General features: G+C 42.4%; 3 protein-coding genes across 6 annotated transcripts; 2 read left to right on the top strand and 1 right to left on the bottom strand.

Moving 5' to 3' along the window:
• Window positions 1-1653: 1653 nt before the first annotated feature.
• On the top strand, window positions 1654-5797 carry RPL36A (ribosomal protein L36a). The gene is made up of 5 exons (XM_010350855.3): window positions 1654-1764; window positions 2173-2278; window positions 2464-2531; window positions 5342-5464; window positions 5728-5797. The coding sequence occupies exons 1-5, from the start codon at window positions 1654-1656 to the stop codon at window positions 5746-5748; spliced, it is 429 nt and encodes a 142-aa protein (XP_010349157.1). The 3' UTR covers window positions 5749-5797.
• Window positions 5798-6700: 903 nt separating this feature from the next.
• On the bottom strand, window positions 6701-16214 carry GLA (galactosidase alpha). Of its 3 annotated transcripts, none has more exons than XM_074392175.1 (8): window positions 15967-16214; window positions 13756-13873; window positions 13255-13429; window positions 11681-11858; window positions 10398-10489; window positions 8317-8478; window positions 7599-7796; window positions 6701-7330 (listed from the first exon to the last, which is right to left on the bottom strand). In XM_074392175.1, the coding sequence occupies exons 1-8, from the start codon at window positions 16160-16162 to the stop codon at window positions 7040-7042; spliced, it is 1410 nt and encodes a 469-aa protein (XP_074248276.1). In that variant the 5' UTR covers window positions 16163-16214; the 3' UTR covers window positions 6701-7039. The 3 variants fall into 3 exon arrangements, with proteins under 3 accessions (XP_074248276.1, XP_074248275.1, XP_003940187.1); XM_074392174.1 differs by lacking the exon at window positions 13756-13873 and adding an exon at window positions 15364-15419 and having other exon boundaries at window positions 15969-16040; XM_003940138.3 differs by lacking the exon at window positions 13756-13873 and having other exon boundaries at window positions 15969-16213.
• A 242-nt stretch (window positions 16215-16456) lies between these two features.
• Window positions 16457-22481, top strand: HNRNPH2 (heterogeneous nuclear ribonucleoprotein H2). Of its 2 annotated transcripts, none has more exons than XM_010350854.3 (2): window positions 16457-16566; window positions 20264-22481. In XM_010350854.3, the coding sequence occupies exon 2, from the start codon at window positions 20317-20319 to the stop codon at window positions 21664-21666; it is 1350 nt and encodes a 449-aa protein (XP_010349156.1). In that variant the 5' UTR covers window positions 16457-16566; window positions 20264-20316; the 3' UTR covers window positions 21667-22481. The 2 variants fall into 2 exon arrangements, with proteins under 2 accessions (XP_010349156.1, XP_003940188.1); XM_003940139.3 differs by having other exon boundaries at window positions 16457-16578.
• The last annotated feature ends 4296 nt before the right edge of the window (window positions 22482-26777 follow it).

The raw sequence follows: 26777 nt of genomic DNA, 5'->3' as shown, positions 1-26777 counted from the left end.
CGGACCCATGCATGTTCCTAGAAGGTTATGCAAGCAAGATACCCCAGACTCTCATGGTTCTTCAGCCCCTACTCCACTGCCACCTTCTCCTGAGTCTCAGCTCAATTCTTTCTCCTCACCGTCATATACACTGCAGATGCCCCTGCTTCCTTTGTATGATGCAGTGGTTAAGTGCAAGGATGTAGTGTTATACTACCTAGGATCAAATTCCAGCTCCACAAAAAATAACCACCTGTTTGACTTCGGGTAAGTGAACTTTTTTTTTTTTTTTTTTTTTTTTTGAGACAAAGTTTTGCTCTTGTTGCCCAGGCTGGAGTGCAATGGCGCGATCTCGGCTCACTGCAACCTCCGCCTTCCAGGTTCAAGCGATTCTCTTGCCTCAGCCTCCCAACTAGCTGAGATTACAGGCATATGCCACCATGCCTGTCTAATTTTGTATTTTTAGTAGAGACGGGGTTTCTCCATGTTGTTCAAGCTGGTCTCGAACTGCCGACTTCAGGTAATCTGCCTGCCTCGGCGTCCCAAAGTGCTGGGATTACGAACATCTCTTGTGTTCCAGTTTCCTCACCTGTTAAATAGTAATACTGGTACACACCTCCTGGGGTTGCTGTCAGGATTAAAACGGGTAGTATATACGGTGGTTAGGAGAATGCCTGGCATATAGTAAGTGTGCTATAATTTTTTAGCTATTATAATTACCAGGCCACAACAGCAGTATTTTAAAATGGTAAAGGAACACAGGCTCTGGATTCAGTCTACCTGGGGTTGTATCCTAGATTCACTAAATACTGTCGACACTGGGAAAATCACTTAACATCCTATGGCCTCAATTGCTTCATCTGTAAAATGGGAATAATTTTACCACCTGTCTCCAAGAATTACTATGAGAATTGTATGACACAATCGGCTTAAAATGCTTAGCACTCTGCAGTCTTTCTATGCTGGAGTCTGTTGAAACTGAGTTTATGCCTTCTGCCAGGTATGCAAGGAAGGGAAAAGCCGCTAGACACTTTCTACTTCTAGGCTTGGTGATTGCTATTACAGGAGCCGAACAATTTCAGTGTCACTTTTCAGAACCTAGAGCAACTGACTTAGTCCCTTAACAGAAGGGTGCTGCTTTAAGGCCATTGTTCGTTTTCTTCAAAGTACTTAGTTCATAATTGTACATTTATAAGCCTATTAGATTACTGTATTCCTCCCCTGGAACAGTGCGTGACACATACTGGACATTCAATAACCATTTGTTGAACGGAACAACTGGCCATGTGATAGATGAACTGGAGCAATTTGCTACCTCCAAGGCCTTCACTGAACCAGCAGTTTGCTGTAAAAGGTGTTCCCAGTGACCTTGACGTGGAACAGGAATGGAACGTGGAGGTGGAGGATCCCTCCGTTCGACCCTAGTCCTGGCTTCCTCTGTGGATGGGGGAGGCCAGAGGAGCTGGGAAAAGCACTGCTCCCTTCACTAAACGCTATTACGTAGCAGCGTTCCTGAAAAGAGATAACGAGACGCAAAGTTGCAAAGCTGCGGGGCGGGAGGAAGTCGGGGCAAGCGGATCACGCTTTAGGCGTAGTCCTTGCTTAAGCTCCCGCTCGCGGCTCCGAACTGAGTCCTCTCAACGCCAGAGGGCGCTGCGCTGAGCCTTACACTCTATGATTGCTCCTACGGACTCCCATGAGGAAGTGCGATCAAGAACCGCCTATATACTTCCGTGTCTGGTCCGGCCTCTTTCTTTCCGTGCCGGTAGCGCTCACGCAAAAATGGTAGGAGTCTCTGGTTGGGGGCCGTGTAACATCCAGCCTAATCTTTCCCCATTTCGTCTACGGTGCAGTGCCGGGATGGGTCCAGGCTCCTGTGTGGAGTCGATATATCAGAGCGACCCAGTCTTGCTGGGTTCAATCCTAAAGGGACCGGGCTGCCGGGCCAGGAACTGAAATGATGGGTTCAGAGAGGTAGTTAGCCGGGGGTGGGGTTAATAAGATAGATCTCTTCTCTCTTTGGACCTCGACGCAGGGAGGGAGCTCGGCTTGAAGCACATGGGACTGGCCCACCCTTTAGTTAGAGGTAGCGTGTACTGAGGACTTCTCGTGCAGTGTCTCAGCTTTAGCTGGCTCAGGGCATTGTGCCATTGTGGTTAAATAACTGCACGTTCTGAACGGTTTCTTTACTAGGTGAACGTTCCTAAAACCCGCCGGACTTTCTGTAAGAAGTGTGGCAAGCACCAACCCCACAAAGTGACACAGTACAAGAAGGGCAAGGATTCTCTCTATGCCCAGGGTAAGATGGATTCCACGTAATTTAGTGCCAGTGTGGTAACATTTGTACAGCAACATACGAGTCCAAATCTCTTCCCCACGCCTGGCTAGAGCGTTAATATTTATGCTGCGAAATTAAGATAAAACCTGTAAGACTTCCTTACTGATCTTCCTTATTTTATAACAAATACCAATTCGTTTTCCCAGGAAAGCGGCGTTATGACAGGAAGCAGAGTGGCTATGGTGGGCAGACTAAGCCGATTTTCCGGAAAAAGGTAAGTGGTAATTACTGTTTGATGATGTTTCCACTTAATTGCGGTAAGGATATGCACTTGTCTCTGGTCCACACACTCCATATACAGGGATAGCGTTAGTTTCAGCGAAGTTTTCACAGTTGACTGCAGTGAACTAGTGGGCAGTGGATCTGGAAATGCAACCCAGGTCTGACTAGTCCCTATTTCAGTGTTTACGGTTTTTTATCCTTTCCTTTCTGAAGAGGCAAAAAATCGAGGAATGTGCTCTGCTTTCCTAAGAACTGAAGTGTGAGTATACTGGTAAATCCTTTAATTTGCCTTGTTCCTTAACTGTCATCATGTCTGAATCCTGGACTGTTGGTTGCATTAATAATTGTTCTATTGTTTCTCATCACAGAAACCTGCAGTCAGCTGCCTGTCTCATGAAGTCTTAAAACTCTCTTAAAATAGCCATTCAGGTCTGTCTGCTGACTTCCTGAATTCAGCATTCTCGACTTTATTCTCACACCTTAGGTGATTTGGCTAACCCTTAAAGTAATTAATTAGGACGATGCCTGGAACAGAGCATTCCCTCCAACACAGCCTTTCTTTTGGCACTTGGCTTTTTGTGCAGTTTAGCTCTAGAAAGTATTAAGCAGTTCCTTCAGTGCTCATTTGGGTACAGTAAGTCGTTTGATCTCAGGGTGGCAGAAGGAGTGCATTTTTATATATCTTCACATTTGGATAACTTTTTAAGAAGACAGAGCTTCTAACTAGGTTTTGGCCTATTAAGAACTGCAAACTAGCAGCAGCAGCAGAACTCTGGCTAAAGGGGCAAGCTTATTAAAAAATTGAGTATTTAAAAATTGAGCTACCACATGATCCAACAATCCCACTGCTGGGTATATACCCAGAAGAAAATGAATCAGTATATCACAGAGATGTCTGTATTCCTGTGTTTGTTGCAGTGCTGTTTATAATACCTAAGGTTTGGAAGCAGCCTTAGTGTCCATCAGGGGATGAATGGATAAAGAAAATGTATCTATATGCAATGGAGTACTATTCAGGCATAAAAAGAATGGGATCCATTCATTTATAACAACATGGGTGGAACTGGAGATCATTATGTTAAGTGAAATAGGCACATTCAAGACAAACATCACATGTTCTCACTTGTGGGATCTAAAAATGAAAACAAGTGAACTCCAATAGAGAGTAGGATTGTTACCAGAGGCTGGGAAGAGTAGTGGGGGGAGGTGGGGATGGTTAATGGGTTCAAAAAAAAATAGAATGAATTAGACCAACTATTTCATAGTACAACAGGGTGACTAAAGTCACTAATAACATGGTTGCATATTTTAAAGTAACTTAATGAATGTAATTGGATTGTTTGTACCTCAAAGAAAAAATGCTTGAGATGGTGGAAAAATTAGATGAAGCATATTTCCCATATAAAAGAATTCTGTGTAATTTATGTAGATACCCCATCCTCAAGGAGGGTACCTAACTACTCCTTAAGTTTGAGCTTTGCCAGGTTAACATCAACAGTAATGAGTCATCTTGATATATACCCTTGATAAGATGTGATGAAAGTGACACGTAAACCTAAAACTCCATAAGCCCATCTAATCATGAGAAAAAATAACATCCCAAGAGGGGCATTTTACAAAATACCTGACCAGTAGTTCTGAAATTGTCAAAAAGTCTGAGAAATTGCCACAGCCAAAGGGGTATAGAGATGTGATGACTAAATGTTATGTGGTGTTCTGGATGGGGTCCCAGAACACAAAAAGGGTATTAGGGAAACATAAGGAAATGTAAAAACAAAACAAAACAAAAGTATGTACTTGAGTTAATAAGGCGTCAGTGTTGGTTCGTTAATTGCAACAAATGAGTCATACTAATGTAATATGAGAAACTGGTTGTTTAGAAAACTGGAGGTTTAGAAAACTCTAGCATGTTTGAAATTTTTTGGTAAATCTAAAACTTGTAAACAATAGTTTTAAGTTAAAAGAACAAAAACATTAAGTATTAGTGGAGAGAGTAGTTTGGAGTTAAATCAGTTGAATGTACATAAATTCTAGACATAATTGTAGGTAGTCTTGGAATTCAGTGATTTTTTTTTTTTTTTTGGAGAACAGTATTCACTCTGTAGCCCAGGCTGGAGTGCTGGGCTCACTGTAACCTCCACCTTCCAGGTCCTGACTCAAGCAATTCTCCTGCCCCAGCCTCCCCAGTAGCTGGGATTACAAGAACGCACCACCATACCCAGCTAATTTTTGTATTTTTAGTAGAGACAGGGTTTCACCATGTTAGCCAGGCCGGTGTTGAACTCCTGACTTCGTGATCCACCTGCCCCAGCCTCCCAAAGTGCTGGGATTATAGGCGTGAGCCACTGTGCCCTGCTGAATTTAGTGATCTTTATAGAGACAGGGTTCTCACTGTGTTGCCCAGGCTGGACTCAAACTCCTGGGCTCAAGCGATTCTCCTGCCTCAGCCTCACAAACTGTTGAGATTAAAGAGCACAAGTTCAAGGTGGCAAGATGAGTTGTCCATTTGATAGGAAGCTCTAGGTTGTTTGACCTGAATGGGGTTTGGATTCACACTTGTTAACAACTGGATGATGTGCTATATTTGCTATTACCACATTTTCTCTCTCTTTTTTTTTTTTTTAGTACACATTTTCTCTTGAATTCACTGATATTTAGATTGTTTTCTCCCCATAGCTTAAGAGTGTACTAAGTGGGGCAACTATTATTTGCAATGCTTTGCTTTAAATAGTACTTAAAGTAGTCATTTGAAGGAAGTGATCTTCTGCAGTTATTAAGGCTTTGATTTAATTTTTTTTCCAGGCTAAAACTACAAAGAAGATTGTGCTAAGGCTCGAGTGCGTTGAGCCCAACTGCAGATCTAAGAGAATGCTGGCTATTAAAAGATGCAAGCATTTTGAACTGGGAGGAGATAAGAAGAGAAAGGTATATAATTATGGGTAGAAGGTGCAATCTTTTTCATATAGCTTTATTATCTGAAAAGGTGAATGTTCATTCATTGTGGCATAGACCTCAAGGGTAATCCTCTAAAAATACTAGATCTGTGAGGTCTTTTGCTACAAGGAGGAAAGGAAGAATGAGGAAGCTTAATATAGCATGGTGAACATTTTAAGAACAGGTAATGTTCTTGATGGGGCAGTAGTTTGTGGCGAAATACAAAACTAAACTTTTTTTCTGTTCTGTTACAGGGCCAAGTGATCCAGTTCTAAGTGTCATCTTTTATGAAGACAATAAAATCTTGAGTTTATGTTCACTTCATTTGTTTGCGGTTTATCTTTTGGGAGGGAATAAGCTTGAGCCATCAGCACAATTCCGCCTATGGGGAAATTTATGCCTCTTCCTGGTATTACCTAATTTGGCAATTAAATCACTAGGGTCTTTATGAGATACTGTTTGCCATTATGCAGTGGTTATTGGTTATCATGTAAGTAGATAAATTTCAGGCAAACAGGGAGAAGTCAGTAACACATTCATAGTGGATTTAAGTTTTTTTTGCTGTCTCAGACCTGTGGTGTAACAGTCATTCTCCAGACATAGTGCACTGTAACGTGTATAATATGGACTTGGTCTTATACTCCTTTAAACATTTTGACATTCCCCTTCATATTTTAAAGTAGACATTTTTATCATACCAAAATAACTACAAAGAATAGGTTTTCTGGTGTATGAAACTCCCAGTGGATTTTTTTTTTTTTGAGACAGGGTCTCCTCTTGTGCAGGCTGGAGTGCTCTGCCAGTGTCATGGGTCAGCTTGCTACAGCTTTGAGCTCACAGGCTCAAGTGGTCCTCCTGCCTCAGGCCCCTGAGCAGCTGGGACTATAGGTGCCTGTCACCACACCTGGCTAGATTTTAGTTTTTGTGATGGGGGTTTCGCTTTGTTGCCCAGCTGGTCTGGAACTCCTACCCTTCAGTGAACCTCCCACCTAGCATTTCAAGGTGCTGGCATGGCAGTGAGCCACTATATCTGGGCAAATTTCCCAGTGGAGGAATCATAAGAGACCAAGTTACAGGTTACATACCCTTTTTGTTACGCTTCAGTCTTAGTGATGTTCAGCTCTTTGTAGCTAAATATGCTACACATTTTGATAACTGGGAGAGAATCTCAATGAGGGGGATGGGTATCTGGATGAGTGGGTTTAATGATTTTATTCCTACATAAAGTTTCAACTTTGGAAAATTTTATTCAAGGAAATAGAATTTTTTTTTTTTGAGATGAGAGTCTTGCTCTGTCGCCCAGGCTGGAGTGCAGAGGCATGACCTCGGCTCATTGCAACCTCCACCTCCTAGGTTCAAGCTAATCTGCCCCAGCCTCCAGAGTAGCTGGGATTACAGGGATATGCCACCATGCCTGGCTCATTTTTGTATTTTTGGTAGAGAGGGTTTTACCATGTTGGCCAGGCTGGTCTCAAACTCCTGACCTCAAGTGATCTGCCTGCCTTGGCCTCCAAAAGTGCTGGGATTACAGGCGTGAGCCACCAAGCCCGGCCCAAAATAAAGATTTTAAAGTAAATCGTGTAATGACCTCTGCATTGTATTTTCTAGCCGAAGCAAAACAGTGCCTGTGGGATTTATATGAGTTCTTAACCTTGAAGTCCATTCATAGAACCCTAGCTTCCTTTTCACTGGGAGATGCTGTGTGATGAAGCAGGCAGGATTACAGGCCACTCCTTTACCCAGGGAAGCAACTGCCATGGTATAAGAGCGAGGTCCACCAATCTCCTGCCGGTTTATTACAGCTACAGCCCAGGCTAAATCTGAGAGAGGTCGTTCCCACACTTCAAAGTTGTCTCCCTGAAAAACCAAGAAAATAAGTGTGATTGATTTGTAACTAGTGGTAAGTGGCCCTGTTAGTTTGGCATTCATTCTTTATGTCAGAACTATCAAGCATTTGTAGGAAAAATTAAAATGATCCTGCAGCATTATTTTAGAAATAATGGTTCTAGCAAAAAGCTTTATTACTGAAAGTAACATCAAGAGCAAGGGAAAAAAATAGATTTAGGCCCAAGACAAGCTTGGTATTGCATATATAAACCATCTTAAAATATACACCTTTATTTACCTGTCTAAGCTGGTACCCCTGCTTGCCCAAGGGGTCCTGATTGATGGCAATTACATCCTTATCTTGAAGGAGAGCTTTGGCTTGAGGGCTGATGTGTCGGAGGTCATTAGACATGAATAAAGGAGCAGCCATGATAGCCCAGAGGGCCATTTGAGTTACTTGCTGATTCCAGCTGAGGCCAAAGTTGCCAATCACTAACTGAGAAAAAGAATGAAATAATTCAAAGGAGAAGAGGAAACTTTTTTTTTTTTTTTTTTTTTGAGACGGAGTTTCGCTCTTGTTGCCCAGGCTGGAGTGCAATGGCACGATCTCGGCTCACAGCAACCTCTGCCTCCAGGGTTCAAGCAATTCTGCCTCAGCCTCCCAAGTAGCTGGGACTACGGGCATGTGCCACCATGCCCAGCTAATTTTTGTATTTTTTTTTTAGTAGAGATGGGGTTTCACCATGTTGACCAGGATGGTCTCGATCTCTTGACCTTGTGATCCACCTGCCTCGGCCTCCCAAAGTGCTGGGATTATAGGCGTGAGCCACCACGCCCGGCCGGAAACATTCTTAAAGTTACCTAGATGACCCATATGGAGAAGCCATTTTCCACAGCATCCTGCTCTAAGTACTCTCACAGAAAGCCTCCTCCCAGGAACTTTACCTCTACCTTGAATGTCAGATAGGAAACAGGCCTACTGCAGGGTCTTGAACAAGGAAGCCTCAAGTTTTTACCATATCTGGGTCATTCCAGCCCCCTGGTCCAGCAACATCAACAATTCTTTCCTGGTTAGAAGAGGTCCAGTCCAAGATACTCTTTATACTTTTCCAGGAATCATCAATGTCAGCATAATTTCGCCAGTGATTGCAGTATTGTCGGATTTCTGTGTAATTGGGCTGTGAAAACAGATGAAACTCTTCTGTTTACTTTCTACCAACATCCTTGTGAGATGAAAACAGTCAAGTTTAAAGGAGGCACTTGCAGCCTTCTCTTGAGTTTACAGATTGAAGGTCTCCATGAGGAGGTTTAAACCAGGCGTCCCCAAACTTTTTACACAGGGGGCTAGTTCACTGTCCCTCAGACCGTTGGAGGGCCGCCACATACTGTGCTCCTCTCACTGACCACCAATGAAAGAGGTGCCCCTTCCTGGAAGTGCGGCGGGGGGCTGGATAAATGGCCTCAGGGGGCCATATGCAGCCGGCAGGCCGTAGTTTGGGGATGCCTGGTTTAAACCCTTATTATAAGGAACTTTCACTGTTAAGAAGTTTGCTTCAGAAGTAGGCCATATAACTTTAAATCCCTTATAGTTACTTTACTTCTATAATCAGAACTAAAATGATCTTAATGAGTAAAATTAAAAGGTGCAAAATTACATAGGACTCCATCAAGCATTAAGAAAACTTAAATCCTAGGCATATATTTTGTTAACGGAACAAAAAGTTTGTAGAGGCCAGGCACAGTAATCCCAGCACTTTGGGAGGCCGAGGCAGGCAGATCACCTGAGGTCAGGAGTTTGAGCCCAGCCTGGCCAACATGGTGAAACCCTGTCTCTACTAACAATGCAAAAACTAGCCAGATGTGGTAGCATGTGCCTGTAATCACAGCTACTTGGGAAACTGAGGCAGGAGAATCGCTTGAACCCAGGAGGTGGAAGTTGCAGTGAGCCAAGGTTGCGCCACTGCACTCCAGCCTGGGTAACAGAGGGAGACTCCATCTTAAAAAAAAAAAAAAAAGTTTGTAGATAGGCAGGTGGGATATCAGGTTTAAGATGCTAAGAAAAAAAGACTATTTTGCAGAGATAATAAGGAAATAATAAGGATTCCTTCCATAAATATTCAACGCTTAACCAAATACTAGGGATATAGTCAAAGTCAGACTTTTATGAGTCCCTGCCCTCATGAAACTTACACTCTAGTGGGAAGACATGGTAACAAGTCAACAAATACTTCTAAATAGTGCGGAGCTCTGAGAAGGAAATTAAATAGCTTAATGGGATGAAGAATGAATGGACAGAGGGCTATTTTAAAGTAGAGAACTGTCTGCGTATGTGGCATTTGATCTGAGACTTCAAGGTTAAGAAGCCTGGCCCTTAAAAATCTTTGGGGAAGAAATTCTCCAGGCAGTAAAAAAGCTAGTATAAAGGCCCTGGGGCAGCAATAAGCTTACAGTGTTGAGAGACAGAAAACCAGTGTAGCGAGGGAAAGAGCCATGACCCTTTGGACTTTGGGGAGGCAGGAAAGGGCTGGATTAGTGGTTTGGTTTCATTCCAAGTGCAATTGGAAGCCAGTTAGGGTTTTAAGCAGGGAACTGATGATGCCATTTATATTTTTTATAACTGCTATGTCTGGAGAATTTTTCTTTCTAAAAAAATCTGATATTTACATTTTAATAAGATAACTCTAGTGCTGCTTGGAAAATAGATGGGGGTGGGGACAGAGTGGAAGCAGAGAGAACAGGCTGTCACAGCAAGCAGTCTAGGTGAGAGCCAATAGTAGCTTGGAAGGCCAGGGTGCCTGTAGTGGACATGGAAGGAAGTGGGCTGATTCAGGAGATATTTTAGAGATACTGGTGGAAGGACTGTTGATAGAAGGACACGAACGGTGAAATAAAGGGGAGGACACAAGGATGACTTTCCAGGTGATAGTAGCTTAGACTATAATTACAGCCATGGGGATGGTGAGAAGTGGTTGGTACCTGGGAGAGATGGTAGGATGATATTAAGTAACAGTGGACTTTGAAGGAGACCTTGGTTTCCTTTGTTGTCAAGTTCTATCGATCAGTACAGTTCTATTGGATTCTGGGCTCACTATCTCACCTTTTGAAAGGGCCACATATAAAGAGGCCACTCACAGGAGTACACAATGCTTCTGCCAGTCCTATTCAGGGCCAAGGACATGTGTTTATAACCTGTATGAGAAAATAATAGGTAACATAAGGGAAAGAAATGAATTTCCAGCTGGGGTTGTATATACATATAAATACATATTTTTTTTGAGAGTCTTGCTCTGTTGTCCAGGCTGGAGTGCAGCGGTGTGATCTCGGCTCACTGCAACTTCCATTTCCCAGGTTCAAGTGATTCTCCTGTCTCAGCCTCCCAAGTAGCTGGGATTACAGGCACGTGCCACCATGCCCAGCTAATTTTTGTATTTTTAGTACAGACGGGGTTTCACCATGCTGGCCAGGCTGGTCTCAAACTCCTGACCTCAAGTGATCCACCCACCTCAGCCTCGCAAAGTGCTAGGATTACAGGTATGAGCCACTGTGCCCGGCTGGGGCTGTATATTTTAAGAGGCTACCAGGAAGATTCATGTCTAAACCAGCAGCAGGGACAGGCAGTTGTTCTGTGTTTATTTATTTATTTATTTATTTATTTTTTTGAGATGGAGTTTCACTCTTGTTGCCCAGGCTGGAGTGCAATGGCGCGATCTCGGCTCACCGCAACCTCCGCCTCCTGGGCTCAGGCAATTCTCCTGCCTCAGCCTCCTAAGCAGCTGGGATTACAGGCACGCACCACCACGCCCAGCTAGTTTTTTGTATTTTTAGTAGAGACGGGGTTTCACCATGTTGACCAGGATGGTCTCGATCTCTCGACCTCGTGATCCACCCGCCTCGGCCTCCCAAAGTGCTGGGATTACAGGCTTGAGCCACCGCGCCCGGCCTAGTTGTTCTGTGTTTAAATTATGTAAAGTACCTCCCAGACTTCTGGGATTGTTATGAGGAAGTAGTGCAGAGATGGTGTATATATTGAGGAAAGGCAGGAATGAAGATGCTTCTTTCTCTGTGACTGACTGACAACCTGGACTCTCCTAAATTATGTTATAGAGAGTTATAATTACTAAGTAATTAACTCTCAGAGCCCTCTTGAATTATAAGTGCCCAATATTAGCCATGGTTGGGCATGCATGGATTTTACATGAATGAACGAACGAATGAATGAATGAATTCACTGAAAGAGAAGAGATGGGAGCTCTGGTACATGAATAATTATTTCCAGTATTGTGACAGCATATTTAAAATCTGAAGATTGGTTCACTGGCTCAGCTACCTTGGCCTCAATGTTCTTTCCTTTGTGTCTAAATCTCTGGAATGAAAACATACCATCTGCCAAACTTTCCAAACTGTCACAGTGACAACCATCAAATTTTAGCAGATCTACTCCCCAGTCAGCGAAGGTCTGGGCATCAATGTCATAGTATCCAAAACTCCCAGGGAAGCCTGAGCAGGTTTTATTTCCAACATCTGCATAAATCCCTAGCTTCAGTCCTTTGCTGTGAACCTGAAATGAGAGGGAGGAAAAGAGTCACTACCGTAGAAGGCCAATCATGAGGTAGCAGAAAGAGAGAACCATTCCAGGATGGGGGCAGAGACAAAGTTACTTCACCAGGTATTGGGGGCTTTTTCCGATAAACCCCCAAAATCATCCAGATGAGTCTGTTGGCAGACAAAGAATAAAAATCCCCCAGTTCTACTGAGCTAGTTCAAACTATGCATGTGAACTATAGCCCAGAACTAAGGAGAAAGCTAGTAGCCATGATAATCTTCCTGATGGGATCCTGAAAGCTACCTTTTGAGGGCAATGATAGATTGACCTTGACAAAGACTCTCCTTGACCAAACTTTAGATAGACTTCTCTGATAAGCCTTCTTTTTGACTAGGCCTCCACCTTGGCCTCCTATGTCTGTCCTAGCAAGCCGTCTTAACAAGAATCCTGCTAAGTAACTCCTGCCACCGTTGATATCTGATCAAGTTACCTCATTCCCCACCCTTCATGTTTAAGTCCATGGTCTGCCTTTAGCAAGAAGCTCCCTACCCTTGATGTCTTCTTAAATACTCCACCCACTGACCCCCCTCAATCTGCTCATTGGCTACAAATCTCCACCTGTCTTTGTTGTATTTGGAATTGAACTTGGCTCTTTCTTCTACTGTGGTAGTAGTGAATAAAATCTGTCTTCATCATCTTTAACTAGTGTTGGACTCTATATCTCTTCAATGATCTCTAGAATATTTTCCTTCTATCTTCTAAAATTGTAGTTTATAGTACCACTACAATAGCTTCCCAAAGGTTATATGGAAATGCATGCACACATATGTCAAGAACCAAGTTCCTTTTTCCTCCTAGAGAGTTCAGTGGTTTCAGCAAAAGGAGAACTCCAAGATGGGCCTCAAGAGCTATTGCAAAACATCTGTCTGCTGATGGAATGCAAATTCCACCTGATAAGCCTTACAATTCAATGTTCAGATAACTACCAGCTATTCTACTTTCTAAGTATCATGAGGGCTGTTTCTTTTTTTTTCTTTTTTTTTGAGACGACGGAGTTTTGCTTTCGTTGCCCAGGCTGGAGTGCAATGATGTGATATTGGCTCACTGCAACCTCCACCTCCTGGGTTCAAGCGATTCTCCCGCCTCAGCCTCTGGAATAGCTGGGGTTACAGGCATGCACCACCACGCCCAACTAATTTTTTGTAGTTTTAGTAGAGATGGGGTTTCACCATGTTGGTCAGGCTGGTCTCGAACTCTGGACCTCAGGTGATCCACCCACCCGGCCTCCCAAAGTGCTGGGATTACAGGAGTGAGCCACCGGGCCAAGCCATTAGGGCTGTTTCTAAGCAAGCTTCTGTACAGAAGTGCTTATAGTCCTCTGAATGAAAAAGAACGTTATCTATAAACTCACATAATTAGCTAGCTGGCGAATCCCACGAGGAAAGCGCTGAGGGTCTGCCTGAAGTCTGCCTTCTGAATCTCTTTGGGGAGCCATCCAGCAGTCATCAATGCAGAGGTAGTCATAACCTGCATCCTTCCAGCCATCTGAGACCAAGAGCTCTGCCATCTCCATGAAGAGCTTCTCACTGAAAAAAAAATCCAATAATCATTACAATTCATTAAGTGAACACTTATGTACCTCCTATTTGTTAGACACCTTGGGATTTCACAATTTTTTCCAACCCAGTAATAGTGTGGTAGTAATCACAAGCAATGTAAGGTAAAATAAATTGCTTTTCCAGATATCATTTTGTATCTCCTATCCCCTTAATACTTGTGCTCTAGAAACCCCAAATAAAATAAGAATGAGAAATATATGATGCAACTGAGGCCAGGAGGTCGAGACCAGCTTGGGCAACATAGTGAAACCCCATCTCTACTAAAAATACAAAAATTAGGCATGGTGGTGCACCTGTAATCCCAGCTACTCGGGAGGCTAATACACAAGAATTGCTTAAACCCGGGAGGCAGAGGTTGCAGTGAGCTGAGATTGTGATACTGCACTCCAAACTGGGTGACAGAGTGAGACCCCATCTCAAAAAAAAAAAAAAAAAAGTGTAATCTGCCCAATGTCATAGGGCTAAGTAACAATGAGTCAGAAATTTGAGCCCAGGCTGGGTGCCAAAGTCTTGCCATTAGCCAAGCATGACATAAATATGATCCCATTTTTATGGAAAATAATGAAAAGAAATCTATGTTTTCATTTATATAGAAAACAATTGCAAGATTGTATATTAACATTTTAACCATGATTATTTCTGGTGGTGGAATGATGGGGGAAATCTTTATTTTCATTATGCTCTTTTTTATCTACATTTTTTGCCATGACTATGCATTAGTTTTTTTTTTTTTTTTTTTTTTAAGTTTAAAAAGACAGGGTTTCACCATGCTGGTCAGGCTGGTCTTGTCTTGAACTACCGACCTCAGGTGATCCACCTGCCTTGGCCTCCAAAGTGCTTGGATTACAGCCATGAGCCACCAAGCCTGGCCTTTTTTTTTTTTTTTTTTTTTGACCATGCATTATTTTTGACCACCAGTATTTATTTATTTATTTTTTAAAGATGGGGTTTCACCATATTGGTCAGGCTGGTCTCGAACTCCTGACCTCAGGTGATCCACCCACCTCAGCCACCTAAAGTGCTGGGATTACAGGCGTGAGCCACCGTGCCCGGCCTTTTTAAAATTATTATTATTATTATTTAAAAAAATATTTATAAGCTATTTTTATTTAAAAGAGATGGGGTTTCACCATGTTGGCCAGGCTGGTCTTGAACTCCTGACCTCGCGATCCACTCATCTTGGCCTCCCAAAGTGCTGGGATTACAGGCGTGAGCCACCGTGCCCTGCGACCATGCATTAGTTTTATAATCAGAGGCAAATACCACACACACACACACACACACACACACACACACACACACACAATCCGTGATGGGCAAAATTGCCACACATACTGTACCACAGGGTCACATGAAACTTAGAAGGCCAATTTCTTCTGTGATGTCTGACCAACACCCTGAATTCATTTCTAAAGATATTCATAGGAATAACTTATGGACACAGAAAGGTACTGTGACTGCTACCTTTTAACAATATCTATCAGTGATTCTTAACCTTTTTAAAATCACAGAGCCCTTTGAGAATCTGAAGAAAAGTAAATATCCTCTCTCCAGAAAAATACACATATTCATTCAGATTTGCAGATTTACATTCATTTTCCCATCGATTCCAGGTTAGGGAACATTTGCTCTGTACATGCAATTAATGGTCAAGCGCTGTGCTATGTACTTTAAAGGTTATCTCATTGAAAATTCATCTGTGTGAGATAAGAACTATTTTACAGGTCTTTTTTTTTATTAGCTCCCTGAAATTAAAAGGTTGTAATCTCAATTTATAGATAAGGAATTTGAGGGTCAGATACGTTCAATACCTATCTAATTCAGCCTCAACCCTCACCCAAAGGTGTAAATAATGTATAAATTGCCTCCATGTCAACCTTTCAGCCTGATGCCATACTCACGGGAGAGGTGGGAGAGATCTCATCGACGTTATGGTCTCTCTAAGTCCTTCGAGACACTGCCAAGAAACCCACGACCCCAAAAGGAAAAAAAATGGCATGAATTTTAGTCCCTCATCCCTCCTATCCACCCTAGATGTTCTCACGGTTAGCACCTGGCAGAGGAAGAGCAAAAGTTCACAAGAAGGGTCTGAATGGAACCGGGCAGGGCTACTTTGGGCACACTGCCCTTTGGGGTAGCCCTGCCCTGCAAGGAGCAGTAATAAAAAAAAAAAAGAGAGAGAGAACCGGGCAGGGAGAGAGAGAAGAAAAGAGGAAGAGAGAAAGAAAGGGGGGGGGGAGGGAGAGAGAGAGAGAGAGAGAGAGAAAGAGAAAGAGAAAGAGAAAAAGGGCCGCTGGCCGGACTCCCATCGCAGGAAAGGTCACACACAGAAAGTTTAGGACTAGTCCCGATTCGGGACAGTTTGCTGGGGATAAAAAAGCAGCAGCAGAGTCGGGTCAGGGAGCTCTCTCCCTCGGGCTCAACTGTTCCCGTTGAGACCCTCCAGTTCCCCAAACACACCCAAACATATGGAAAAGCAGAGAGTGGGGTACCCAATATCTGATACCTGATGCAGGAATCTGGCTCTTCCTGGCAGTCAAGGTTGCACATGAAGCGCTCCCAGTGCAGCCAGCCCATGGTAGGCGTCCTCGCCAGTCCATTGTCCAGTGCTCTGGCTCCAGGGATGTCCCAGGAAACCAGGGCCAGGAAGCGAAGCGCAAGCGCGCAACCCAGCTGTAGGCGTGGGTTCCTCAGCTGCATCGTCACGGTGATCAGCCAGCATAGATTGCCGCGGGTAACCTGGGCTTTTAAGTTTAACTTCAGAGGCGGACCAATCACCGATGACTTATTAAATAATGACGTTATTGTTTCTCAGGCAACTGGGACAGTTATCCCCAGAGGTGGGCCAATAATCGGTCACGTAAGACGTTCCGCTACCCAATCACCCTCTTCCTTTCTTGATATTGACCCGCCCTATTTCCATACCAGAAGGAAGTGCGGCACCTTAGTGATCCCGAGTTTAAGCCGAGAGTTGCTCACGTGACCGAGATCTCACATGACGTAGGTGCTCACGTGATTACTCGCTTACGTGAGCAGAAGTAGTTCTGGTCGTCGTCTACCGTCTCGCTATAGCCGTTTGAGGGAAGAAGGAGGAAAATTACCCGGTATCGCTAGAGGTTGGTGTGTGGGTGGGAACTGGGGACCCAGGGGTGGTGATGATGAAGACCAAAGCGGGGTTCGGGGGCCACCTCCGCCTCGTTCGTTCTCTGCTTTCCCCTCCCCCCTCGCGCTCTCTCCCTCCTCCCCCCATCTCAGTGCCGGGAAGCCGCCTGTGCTGCGCCTGGTGGGGAAATGGTGGACGTTCATGACTGTGTATGTGTTTTTGTATATCTGTCTGTCTGGGCCGGTCTCGGGGGACCCCTAAGGGTGACCGTAAGGTGAAAAACGTTTGAAAACCACGGCCCCGAGTTAAAAAAACCAGATACTGAAAATAGTGGTCTGCGTGCTGGTCTCTCCATTCAGGGACTCAGCCTCCACACTGCCTGATTGTCTGTAGCGGGAGGCCCCAAGTGAATTTTATCTGTGGAGTCACATCTAGGCAAATGCGTGCTTGATAGAGGCGCACAATAAATTACTTTACTGAATTGAGTATTTGAATAATGTTTATTTTTCTGCTGATAACAACAATATACATATTCAATTTCGAACGTTTGAAAAATAACAATATAATATAAAATTTTAAAATACACGTAATTCACCCGGAGACGACTACTCAACCTTATGTCGTTACAGTTTTTTAAAAAATGTGTGTAATACGCGTATAAATACACAAATTCTTAACTCACAAAGAGTCCTGGTTCCTACTTTAGCCAACAGTCCCGATGGCCTTCCCAGGAGATGCAGTAATGAAGTAGAATCTCCCTGCCCCTATAGAGAGGCTTTTAAGAAATAGAGTATTAAATGGGACGGGTTATCCCAGCGATAAGGCAAGCAAAAACAAAACAAAACAAAACAAAAAAACAAAAAACAACAACAACAAAAAAAAGCGTACAAAATGAAATTTAAAAAACAGCCCGTAAATCTGTCATTGAGACCTTAGGATGGTTAATAGAAAAACTGTTATCGCTGCAGATGCAGTGTGGTAGGCACATAATAGGGACTCGATAAATGTTAAATTGTTTTCTCAGTGTAGTTGTAGTTTTATGGCCGTTATTACACTTTGTACTTTGTTTCTAAGAGGCCCGGTGTTCCCAGATCATATCAGATAAACCATCCACATACAAAATTAGAAAATTTTATAAAATTTGCTATACCAAATCTCAGAAATGCGAACATATTTTGTTTTATGTTACTTTTTTGCTAAAGTAAAAGTAATTATTTCTGTAGAAAATTAAGACTGCATAAAAAAATTGGAAAAATAGCGTGGAAAAGCCATAAACCTATCGCTCAGAGTAACCACTAATATGTTCTTTCTAACTTAAAAAAAAAAACCCAGTATGGCGAATTTAAAGAATGAAAACTGTATAGAAGTGTATAGTGTAAAAATCGAAAAGCCCACTTCACTCCCCTTACCCTTCACTGTTCTCAAAAACGAGTTTGCTCCCACATCTTCTTTTATTTATTTACATACATATATACATGCATGCGAATCTTGTAATATAAATAGAATCATACTATGTATATTTAATGTATTTTGGAGATCTTTCTGGGTCAGGGCAGATAGATTTTTTTTAAAAAAAATGGCTACATTGTATTATTTTAAGGATAAAGTATAATTCATTTAGCCATTCCTCTAACGATGGCTATTTAGCTTCCCCATTTTTTCCCATTACTAAGAGTGCTGCAAGGAACATTTCCAAGTATTTCTGTTGACTAGATTCCTGGAAGGATTCTAGCTGTGTCAAAGGCTATGGAAACGTGTATTTTTTACATAGTTGAGATTGTAAAGCAGCTGTGCTTTTGGGTCACTTACAATTATAGCATAAGTAATTTCTCATATTATTAAATATTTTTGTAACTTTTAAAATTTGCAATATTCCAGTTTTTTTAATAAAGTACTTTTCATAGAATATATTGCTCCATAAATCTTTGTCTGAATTTCATATCATCTCCTTAGGGCACATAACTGAAATGTATTTGCTGTCAAAAGGTGTTATACATATTATGAAATTGCTTTCAGGATATAGTGGGATTTATCAAAAAGGAAATAGTTTATATTGTAACTCCTCTAGTAATGTATTAGTTTGTGAACCCTGCATAGCACTGATTTAATGTCACTGTTTAATTTCCATTATCTTGATGGGTGAAAAATAAGGATTACTTCTGGTTTTAACGTGCTGGAAATTGATGAAATTTGAACATTTATGGATAACTCTCCTGTATCCTCTTATACCTGTATTCTCCCATACTTAATCTGTTATCAAGTCCCACAGATTCCACTTTTTTTTCAGTATGTGTGGATCATATCTTTTCTCCATTTTACTCCTGTTGCTTAGGTGATTTCTTTAACATATCTTTAAGTTTATACGAGTTTTTTTTTTTTTTTTTTTTTTTTTTTGAGACCTTTTGCATTGAAAGAGACGAGTTTTAACTGATCTCCGTAGTTTCACCTCAACCCTGTTCTGTTTTAGTGCCACACTGTTGCCAGGGTGATCTGCCTGAAAGGGTTTTGGTGAAATCACCCCACATACTCCCCAGTTTAAAAGTCGTAAAAGGTGTTTAGTGTTTGTGTATGAAAGTCTTTTGGATCTGATCTGTGCCTTGCCAGCCTTTTCTCTTGCTTTTCCCTCTCCTGTTTGTGCTTCATCGTAATTTAAAAAATGTTTATGGATCCCTAGACAGGTTAGTCTGTTTCGTTTAACCATTTGGCCTCCAAACAATAGAACTGATCAACTACTCCCTTCTTGATACTGTGCTTACACCCCACCCAGAGGGTCATGGCAAGTATAATATCTATTAGCATTTACGTCTTTAATGATTACATATGGTCCCCCTGTAGGACCATAAGCCTTTTGTGGGCTTATTGATTCTTTTATGCCAGAGCCAAGTATTGGACTTGGCAACTACAAGATGTTTCTAAAATGAATGTGTGAATTCCCAATAATGTCTTTTTTTCGTTTATCTCTGAAGCCTAAATATTTCCCTGATTTTATTGATTTGCCTACATTTTTATATAAGGATATTTTATATATAATATATATATATAAAAGAACGTATATAACCTGTGTTTTGTGTTTTAATTATTGTTTAATCTTTTGATCTAGCGAAGTTTTTTTATGTTTATATATTCAGATATAGCCATCTTTTATTTGTTGACATCTCCCATTGATTTGTTGCTATTAATTTTTTTTTTTTTTTTGAGATGGAATTTTGCTCTGGTCGCCTAGGCTGGAGTGCAGTGGTGTGATCTTGGCTCACTGCAACCTCCGCCTCCTGGGTACAAGCAGTTTTGCTGCCTCAGCCTCCTGAGTAGCTGGGATTACAGGTGCCCACCACCACACCCAGCTAATTGTATCTTTAGTAGGGATGAGGTTTCATCATGTTGGCCAGACTGGTCTCGAACTACTGACCTCAGATGATCCACCTGCCTTGGCCTCCCAAAGTGCTGGGATTACAGGTGTGAGCCACTGTGCCTGGCCAATTGCTGTTAATTTTTAATGGTATCCAACACGTAATAGGCATTGAATAAATAGCTGTTAAAAAATGAATGAGTTAAAAATTTGGTGAATTCTTTTTTGTTTATACAGACGTCTTACAGAAAAGCTGTCGGCATAATTGAGTTTTCTATTAATAGTTTGCTTTTTTCTTTTACTGTATTATGAGCATTTTTCCATGACAGTAGTCTGCTATTTTTTTTTCCAGCTACACCAAAATTGTGTTGAGCCAAACTTGCCACCAAGAGCCCAACAGTCACCATGATGCTGAGCACGGAAGGCAGGGAGGGGTTCGTGGTGAAGGTCAGGGGCCTACCCTGGTCCTGCTCAGCTGATGAAGTGATGCGCTTCTTCTCTGATTGCAAGATCCAAAATGGCACATCAGGTATTCGTTTCATCTACACCAGAGAAGGCAGACCAAGTGGTGAAGCATTTGTTGAACTTGAATCTGAAGAGGAAGTGAAATTGGCTTTGAAGAAGGACAGAGAAACCATGGGACACAGATACGTTGAAGTATTCAAGTCTAACAGTGTTGAAATGGATTGGGTGTTGAAGCATACAGGTCCGAATAGCCCTGATACTGCCAACGATGGCTTCGTCCGGCTTAGAGGACTCCCATTTGGCTGTAGCAAGGAAGAGATTGTTCAGTTCTTTTCGGGGTTGGAAATTGTGCCAAATGGGATGACACTGCCAGTGGACTTTCAGGGGCGAAGCACAGGGGAAGCCTTTGTGCAGTTTGCTTCGCAGGAGATAGCTGAGAAGGCCTTAAAGAAACACAAGGAAAGAATAGGGCACAGGTACATTGAGATCTTCAAGAGTAGCCGAGCTGAAGTTCGAACCCACTATGATCCCCCTCGAAAGCTCATGGCTATGCAGCGGCCAGGTCCCTATGATAGGCCGGGGGCTGGCAGAGGGTATAATAGCATTGGCAGAGGAGCTGGGTTTGAAAGGATGAGGCGTGGTGCCTATGGTGGAGGGTATGGAGGCTATGATGACTATGGTGGCTATAATGATGGATATGGCTTTGGGTCTGATAGATTTGGAAGAGACCTCAATTACTGTTTTTCAGGAATGTCTGATCATAGATATGGAGATGGTGGGTCCAGTTTCCAGAGCACCACAGGGCACTGTGTACACATGAGGGGGTTACCTTACAGAGCCACTGAGAATGATATTTATAATTTCTTCTCACCTCTTAATCCCATGAGAGTACATATTGAAATTGGACCTGATGGCAGAGTTACTGGTGAGGCAGATGTTGAATTTGCTACTCATGAAGATGCTGTGGCAGCTATGGCAAAAGACAAGGCTAATATGCAACACAGATATGTGGAGCTCTTCTTAAATTCTACTGCAGGAACAAGTGGAGGGGCTTATGATCACAGCTATGTAGAACTGTTTTTGAATTCTACAGCAGGGGCAAGTGGTGGCGCTTATGGTAGCCAAATGATGGGAGGGATGGGCTTATCCAACCAGTCTAGTTATGGAGGTCCTGCTAGCCAGCAGCTGAGCGGTGGTTATGGAGGTGGTTATGGTGGTCAGAGCAGTATGAGTGGATATGACCAAGTTCTCCAGGAAAACTCCAGTGACTATCAGTCAAACCTTGCTTAGGTAGAGAAGGAGCACTAAACAGCTACTCCAGATATAAAAGCTGTACATTTATGGGAGTTGAATAGAATGGGAGGGATGTCTAGAATATCCAGTATGATTGGTAAATGGGAAATATTATTGATTCTGATCACTCTTGGTCAGCTTCTCTTTCTTTATCTTTCTTTCTCCTTTTTTAAGAAAACAAAAGTTAAGTTTAACAGTTTTGCATTACAGGCTTGTGATTCATGCTTACTGTAAAGTGGAAGTTGAGATTATTTTGAAACTTTAAGCTCAGTAATTTTGAACACTGAAACATTCATCTAGGACATAATAACAAAGTTCAGTATTGACCATAACTGTTTAAACGATTTTTAGCTTTTCTCAAGTTAGTTATGTTGTAGGAGTGTACTTAAGCAGTAAGCGTATTTAGGTTAATGCAGTTTCACTTATGTTAAATGTTGCTCTTATACCACAAATACATTGAAAACTTCGGATGCATGTTGAGAAACATGCTTTTCTGTAAAACTCAAATATAGGAGCTGTGTCTACGATTCAAAGTGAAAACATTTGGCATGTTTGTTAATTCTAGCTTTTTGGTTTAATACTCTGTAAGGCACGTGAGTGTACACTTTTTCTTTTTTCTTTTTTTTTTTTTTTTTAAAGGATACGGGACAATTTTAAGATGTAATACCAATACTTTAGAAGTTTGGTCGTGTCGTTTGTATGAGATTCTGAGGCTTTGGTTTAAATCTTTCCTTGTATTGTGATTTCCATTTAGACGTATTGTACTAAGTGAAACTTGTTAAATAAATCTTCCTTTTAAAAACTGGAAAAAATCTTGTACTGATTGATTTTTATTTTCTGTCATATGGGCATACTGATTTTATAATTCCCTCTTAAAATTTTTAATTTAAAAATTATAAATATGTTTAACATCTTTATATGTTCATTGTTGCATATATCATTAGTTATTTCTAAGATGCATCCCTAGAAATGGGATTGCTGAGTCAAGGATATGCCCATTTTTAAGGCTTGTGATTTGTGTTACCAGAAAGATTCTGGTACTTTATCTTTCTACCTGGAGGACTGTGTGTTTTATTTTTCCCCTCATACCCTCATTGATGTACATTAGTTTTTTTTTATCTTTGCCAGTTTGTTAGTTGAGAAGTGATACCTCTTTGCTATTTTAATTTGTATTTCTTTGATTGATATTAAAGTTGAACATTTTCTTTAAAAAAAAAAAAAAAAACTTATTACCATGTCTACAGGACTGTTGAGCTACTTTTGGAGACTGTACTTACCAATATTGTATTCTCTAAAATCCAAAGAAGTGAAAGCAAATAAATAATCCTTTTTATTTCACCACAAACTAGAAGGCAACTTTGTATGTTAAAAAAGAAGAAGGCTTACAATTATTATGTGTTGAAAACAAAACATACAAGTGAAGCAGGCTTATGTTATGGTAATAAATTATCTCTTCCATGAATTTACTAGTAGAGTTTCTAAATGCTCCTGGGTGTTTTTTAGGGCATCTAAAGCTTATCTTAAACCAGTGGTTCTGAAACTTTCATGTGCATCAGAATCATCTGCAGGGCTTACTTAAACATTCATTTCTAGGCTGTATCCCTAGAGTTTCCAGTTCAGTAGTTTTGGGATGTTGCTTGAGAATGTGCTGATGCTGCTGGTCTCAAGACCATGTTTTGAGACCCATCACAGTCCCCCAAACATCAACTTTAAGGTGCAGCTTCCTTTATGATCCCTAATTTCCTCCCCTTTGTTCCTGTAACAAGTAGTTTAAATTTTCTTTTCTTTTTTGTTCTTTGGTTTTTTTTTTTTTTTTTTGAGACGGAGTTTCGCTCCTGTTACCCAAGCTGGAGTGCAATGACGCAATCTCGGCTCACCGCAACCTCCGCCTCCTGGGTTCAGGCAATTCTCCTGCCTCAGCCTCCTGGGTAGCTGGGATTACAGGCACACGCCACCATGCCCAGCTAATTTTTTGTATTTTTAGTAGAGACAGGGTTTCACCATGTTGACCAGGACGGCCTCGATCTCTCGACCTCGTGATTCACCCGCCTCGGCCTCCCAAAGTGCTGGGATTACAGGCTTGAGCCACCGCGCCCGGCCTAAATTTTCTATTAAAGTCTAAATCACATATATACAATACCTCAGACCTCCCAGGATTCTGAGAGCCTGTGGTATCGTGCTGATACCTTAGATTTCTGTCTGAACCACAGTGGTTATTAACAATTCCACACCTCAGTGACCTTCAGGCCCTGATGTTCCTCTGATCAGTACCAGCTGTACCTTGAACTACAGATCTCTTTGTAGATCAGACCACCTGGGAACTGGATTGCTATCTGTGGGCTGTTTATGGCTTGAGGGCCAGAGAAATGAGATGGGAGGCAAATACAAAGTTGGTATTACCTGACTCCGTTTCATTAAGGAAATGAAAATCAATTCCAAAAAATCATTCAAGATAAAGATGCAGTGGAACATGATTTGAGATTCTTTGCTGACTTCTAATTTTTATCACAGCTTTCAGGAGAGCAAGAAATACATTTTGACTCCTATCGTGTTGAGCTAATCCTTGTCCTTCAGGAAGCCTTTCTTGGAGAGTAAACAAGTAGGTGTTTTTACCTTTCCAGGCTACTCAGTTAATTTTCTAGAAGTTTCTCTAGATCTGAGCAAAGATTCTCAAGTTAGCCACTAGATGGCACCAAATCTCAGGAAACAATAGATGGCTCCTGTGGTCTTAGATGTTAGCTTACTTTGCTGGATAAGAAAACTCAGAAGGTCTCGAAGGACAAAGGAGAGAATCTGGAGAAGGTCAGTGGTCAGCAATGGAGGTGTGCAAAGGGACAGCAGTACAGGTGGTGTGCACATGTGTGCACACACACACCGCTTGTGCTCCAACACACAAATCTAACACTATCCAGGAAAGTGCTGGGAGGTAGAGTGGGCAGCCCACCAACAACACCCCAAAACACTGAGTCGGGGGGAGTTTTGAACTGCGCGTGTCAGCTACTTGGCACGATTAGGCAGAAAATTTGCAGCCACAATTATCGTGGCCTAAGAGTATCCGATGGCTTGTGCTAGTGGTTCTCAGGGTGTGGTTCCTGGATCAGTAACAGCATGAACCTCCACCTCATGAGATACGCAGATTCTTTTTGCGCACCCCTACCCCCGCCCCCTTTCCCCCCGACGACTGAATCAGAAACTCTGGGGGTGGAGCCCAACAAACTGTGTTTTGCTGTTTGTGTTTTTCTGAGACGGGGTCTTGCCCTGTTCCCCAGGCTGGAGGGCAGTGGTGTGATCTCGGCTCACTGCAGCCTTGAACTCCAGGCTCAAGTGATCCTCCCACCTCATCCTCTCAAATACCTGGGACTACAGGCAAGTGCCACCAAGCCAGGATTTTTTTAAAAAATTAATTTTGTAGAGACAGGATCTCACTATGTTACCTACGCTGGCCTGGAACTCCTAGTCTCAAGAGATTCTCCTGTCTCAGCCCCTCAAAGTGTTGGGATAACCGGCGTGAGCCTCTGTCCGGCCAATAGGCTGTGTTTTAACAACTGCTCAGGGTGGGTCTGCCCCAGGAAACTACTGGCTAATGGATGTGGGGATTCCGTTATCCACCTATTAATTGATTCCTGCATTCACTCATCCAACCCTAAAGGAGGTAATCAAAACAGGAAATCCCATGTGTAACATGGCATATTTTCTCTGCCTTCTCTACCCAGCAAAGTGATATGAAAATCAAACTCCTTTTCCATCAGGTAGAATTCCTAGCATTGTTAGCAAAAATGAAGATTTTTCCAAGATGGTCCTTCAGGGCTATTGCAAAACAGCTGCTGATGGAATGAAATTCCACTTGCTGTGCGTGATACCAGGCTGGGAGTGTCACAAGAGCCCTTTACAAGCTGCTCCCACACTGACCAAAATTGTTTTCTTGTGAGTGCAAAGCAGGCATGTCCAAGGGGCCCCTGGGTTAGCATGGTGCAGGACTCCACAGGGAAGGTGAAGGGTTATTGTCTCAGGGGAGCGTCGACTAACTGGGTTGGTGGTGCAGGAGTTAAAGAATTTTCCAAGACAGTTTTGTATGTAGAGAAAGGCAGATTTATTAGAGAAAGAAAAATACATTGCGAGAAGGCAACGGACATCCTGCAAGAGAGGAGCCACTGCAAAGAAAACAAAGGCTTGCTGGAGATTTTATAGGATGGTTTTTGGGCTGATTGAGAAACCCGAGGCAGTAGAAAGCTAACTTGCATTCTTCTGTCAGTTGGGCTGTTTGAAAAATTGAGGCGTTTGATAGTAAGCAGGAAGTTTGTGAGTTATGTACGTTATCTGTACAGGAAGCCACATGTCCTGGGCCATAAACAAAAGCAGACCTATGGCTTATCTGCTTCCGCTTTTTGTTTATATGTTCTGGACCATGAAGAAAGACAGACTTATAATTTACTTGTTTTCTCTCTTTGCCTTCCCCTGGTGCAGCCAGCCTGACTCCTTTTTTCTAATTAGGACTCCACGGTTATGTTGTGCCTGTGCCTGCAGCCTGTGAATGGACGCCCCCACTACCCCCATCACAGCAGTGGTTAGCATAGATAAATGTACACAGAACACATACCGGTCTGACCCTCTTAGAAAAGAATGTTAGGCTTCTGAAAGAAGAGATAAGTACTGAGAGACAACATCTAAGAATCACAATAATATATTCAGTAATTATTTTCGGAACCACTGACGTAATGTTCTGATCCATACATTCTTTAGAACATCTACCCGTACATTCCAAGGACCCTTTTTCTAGGGTCCCTTTTCTCCGTCTATCGGTTTTCCTGTTCCCCGTCTTTTGCACAGGGCATGTTTCACTTATAGAAAATGTCTTGGCCGGGCGCGGTGGCTCAAGCCTGTAATCCCAGCACTTTGGGAGGCCGAGGCGGGTGGATCACGAGGTCAAGAGATCGAGACCATCCCGGTCAACATGGTGAAACCCCGTCTCTACTAAAAATACAAAAAATTAGCTGGGCATGGTGGCGCGTGCCTGTAATCCCAGCTACTCAGGAGGCTGAGGCAGGAGAATTGCCTGAACCCAGGAGACGGAGGTTGCGGTGAGCCGAGATCGCGCCATTGCACTGCAG

The sequence above is a fragment of the Saimiri boliviensis genome, chromosome X (genome assembly GCF_048565385.1).
Source record: "Saimiri boliviensis isolate mSaiBol1 chromosome X, mSaiBol1.pri, whole genome shotgun sequence".
Taxonomy (NCBI): Eukaryota; Metazoa; Chordata; class Mammalia; order Primates; family Cebidae; genus Saimiri; species Saimiri boliviensis.
The sequence above is the reverse complement of the archived record's forward strand: the minus strand, read 5'-3'. Positions and strand labels throughout refer to the sequence as shown.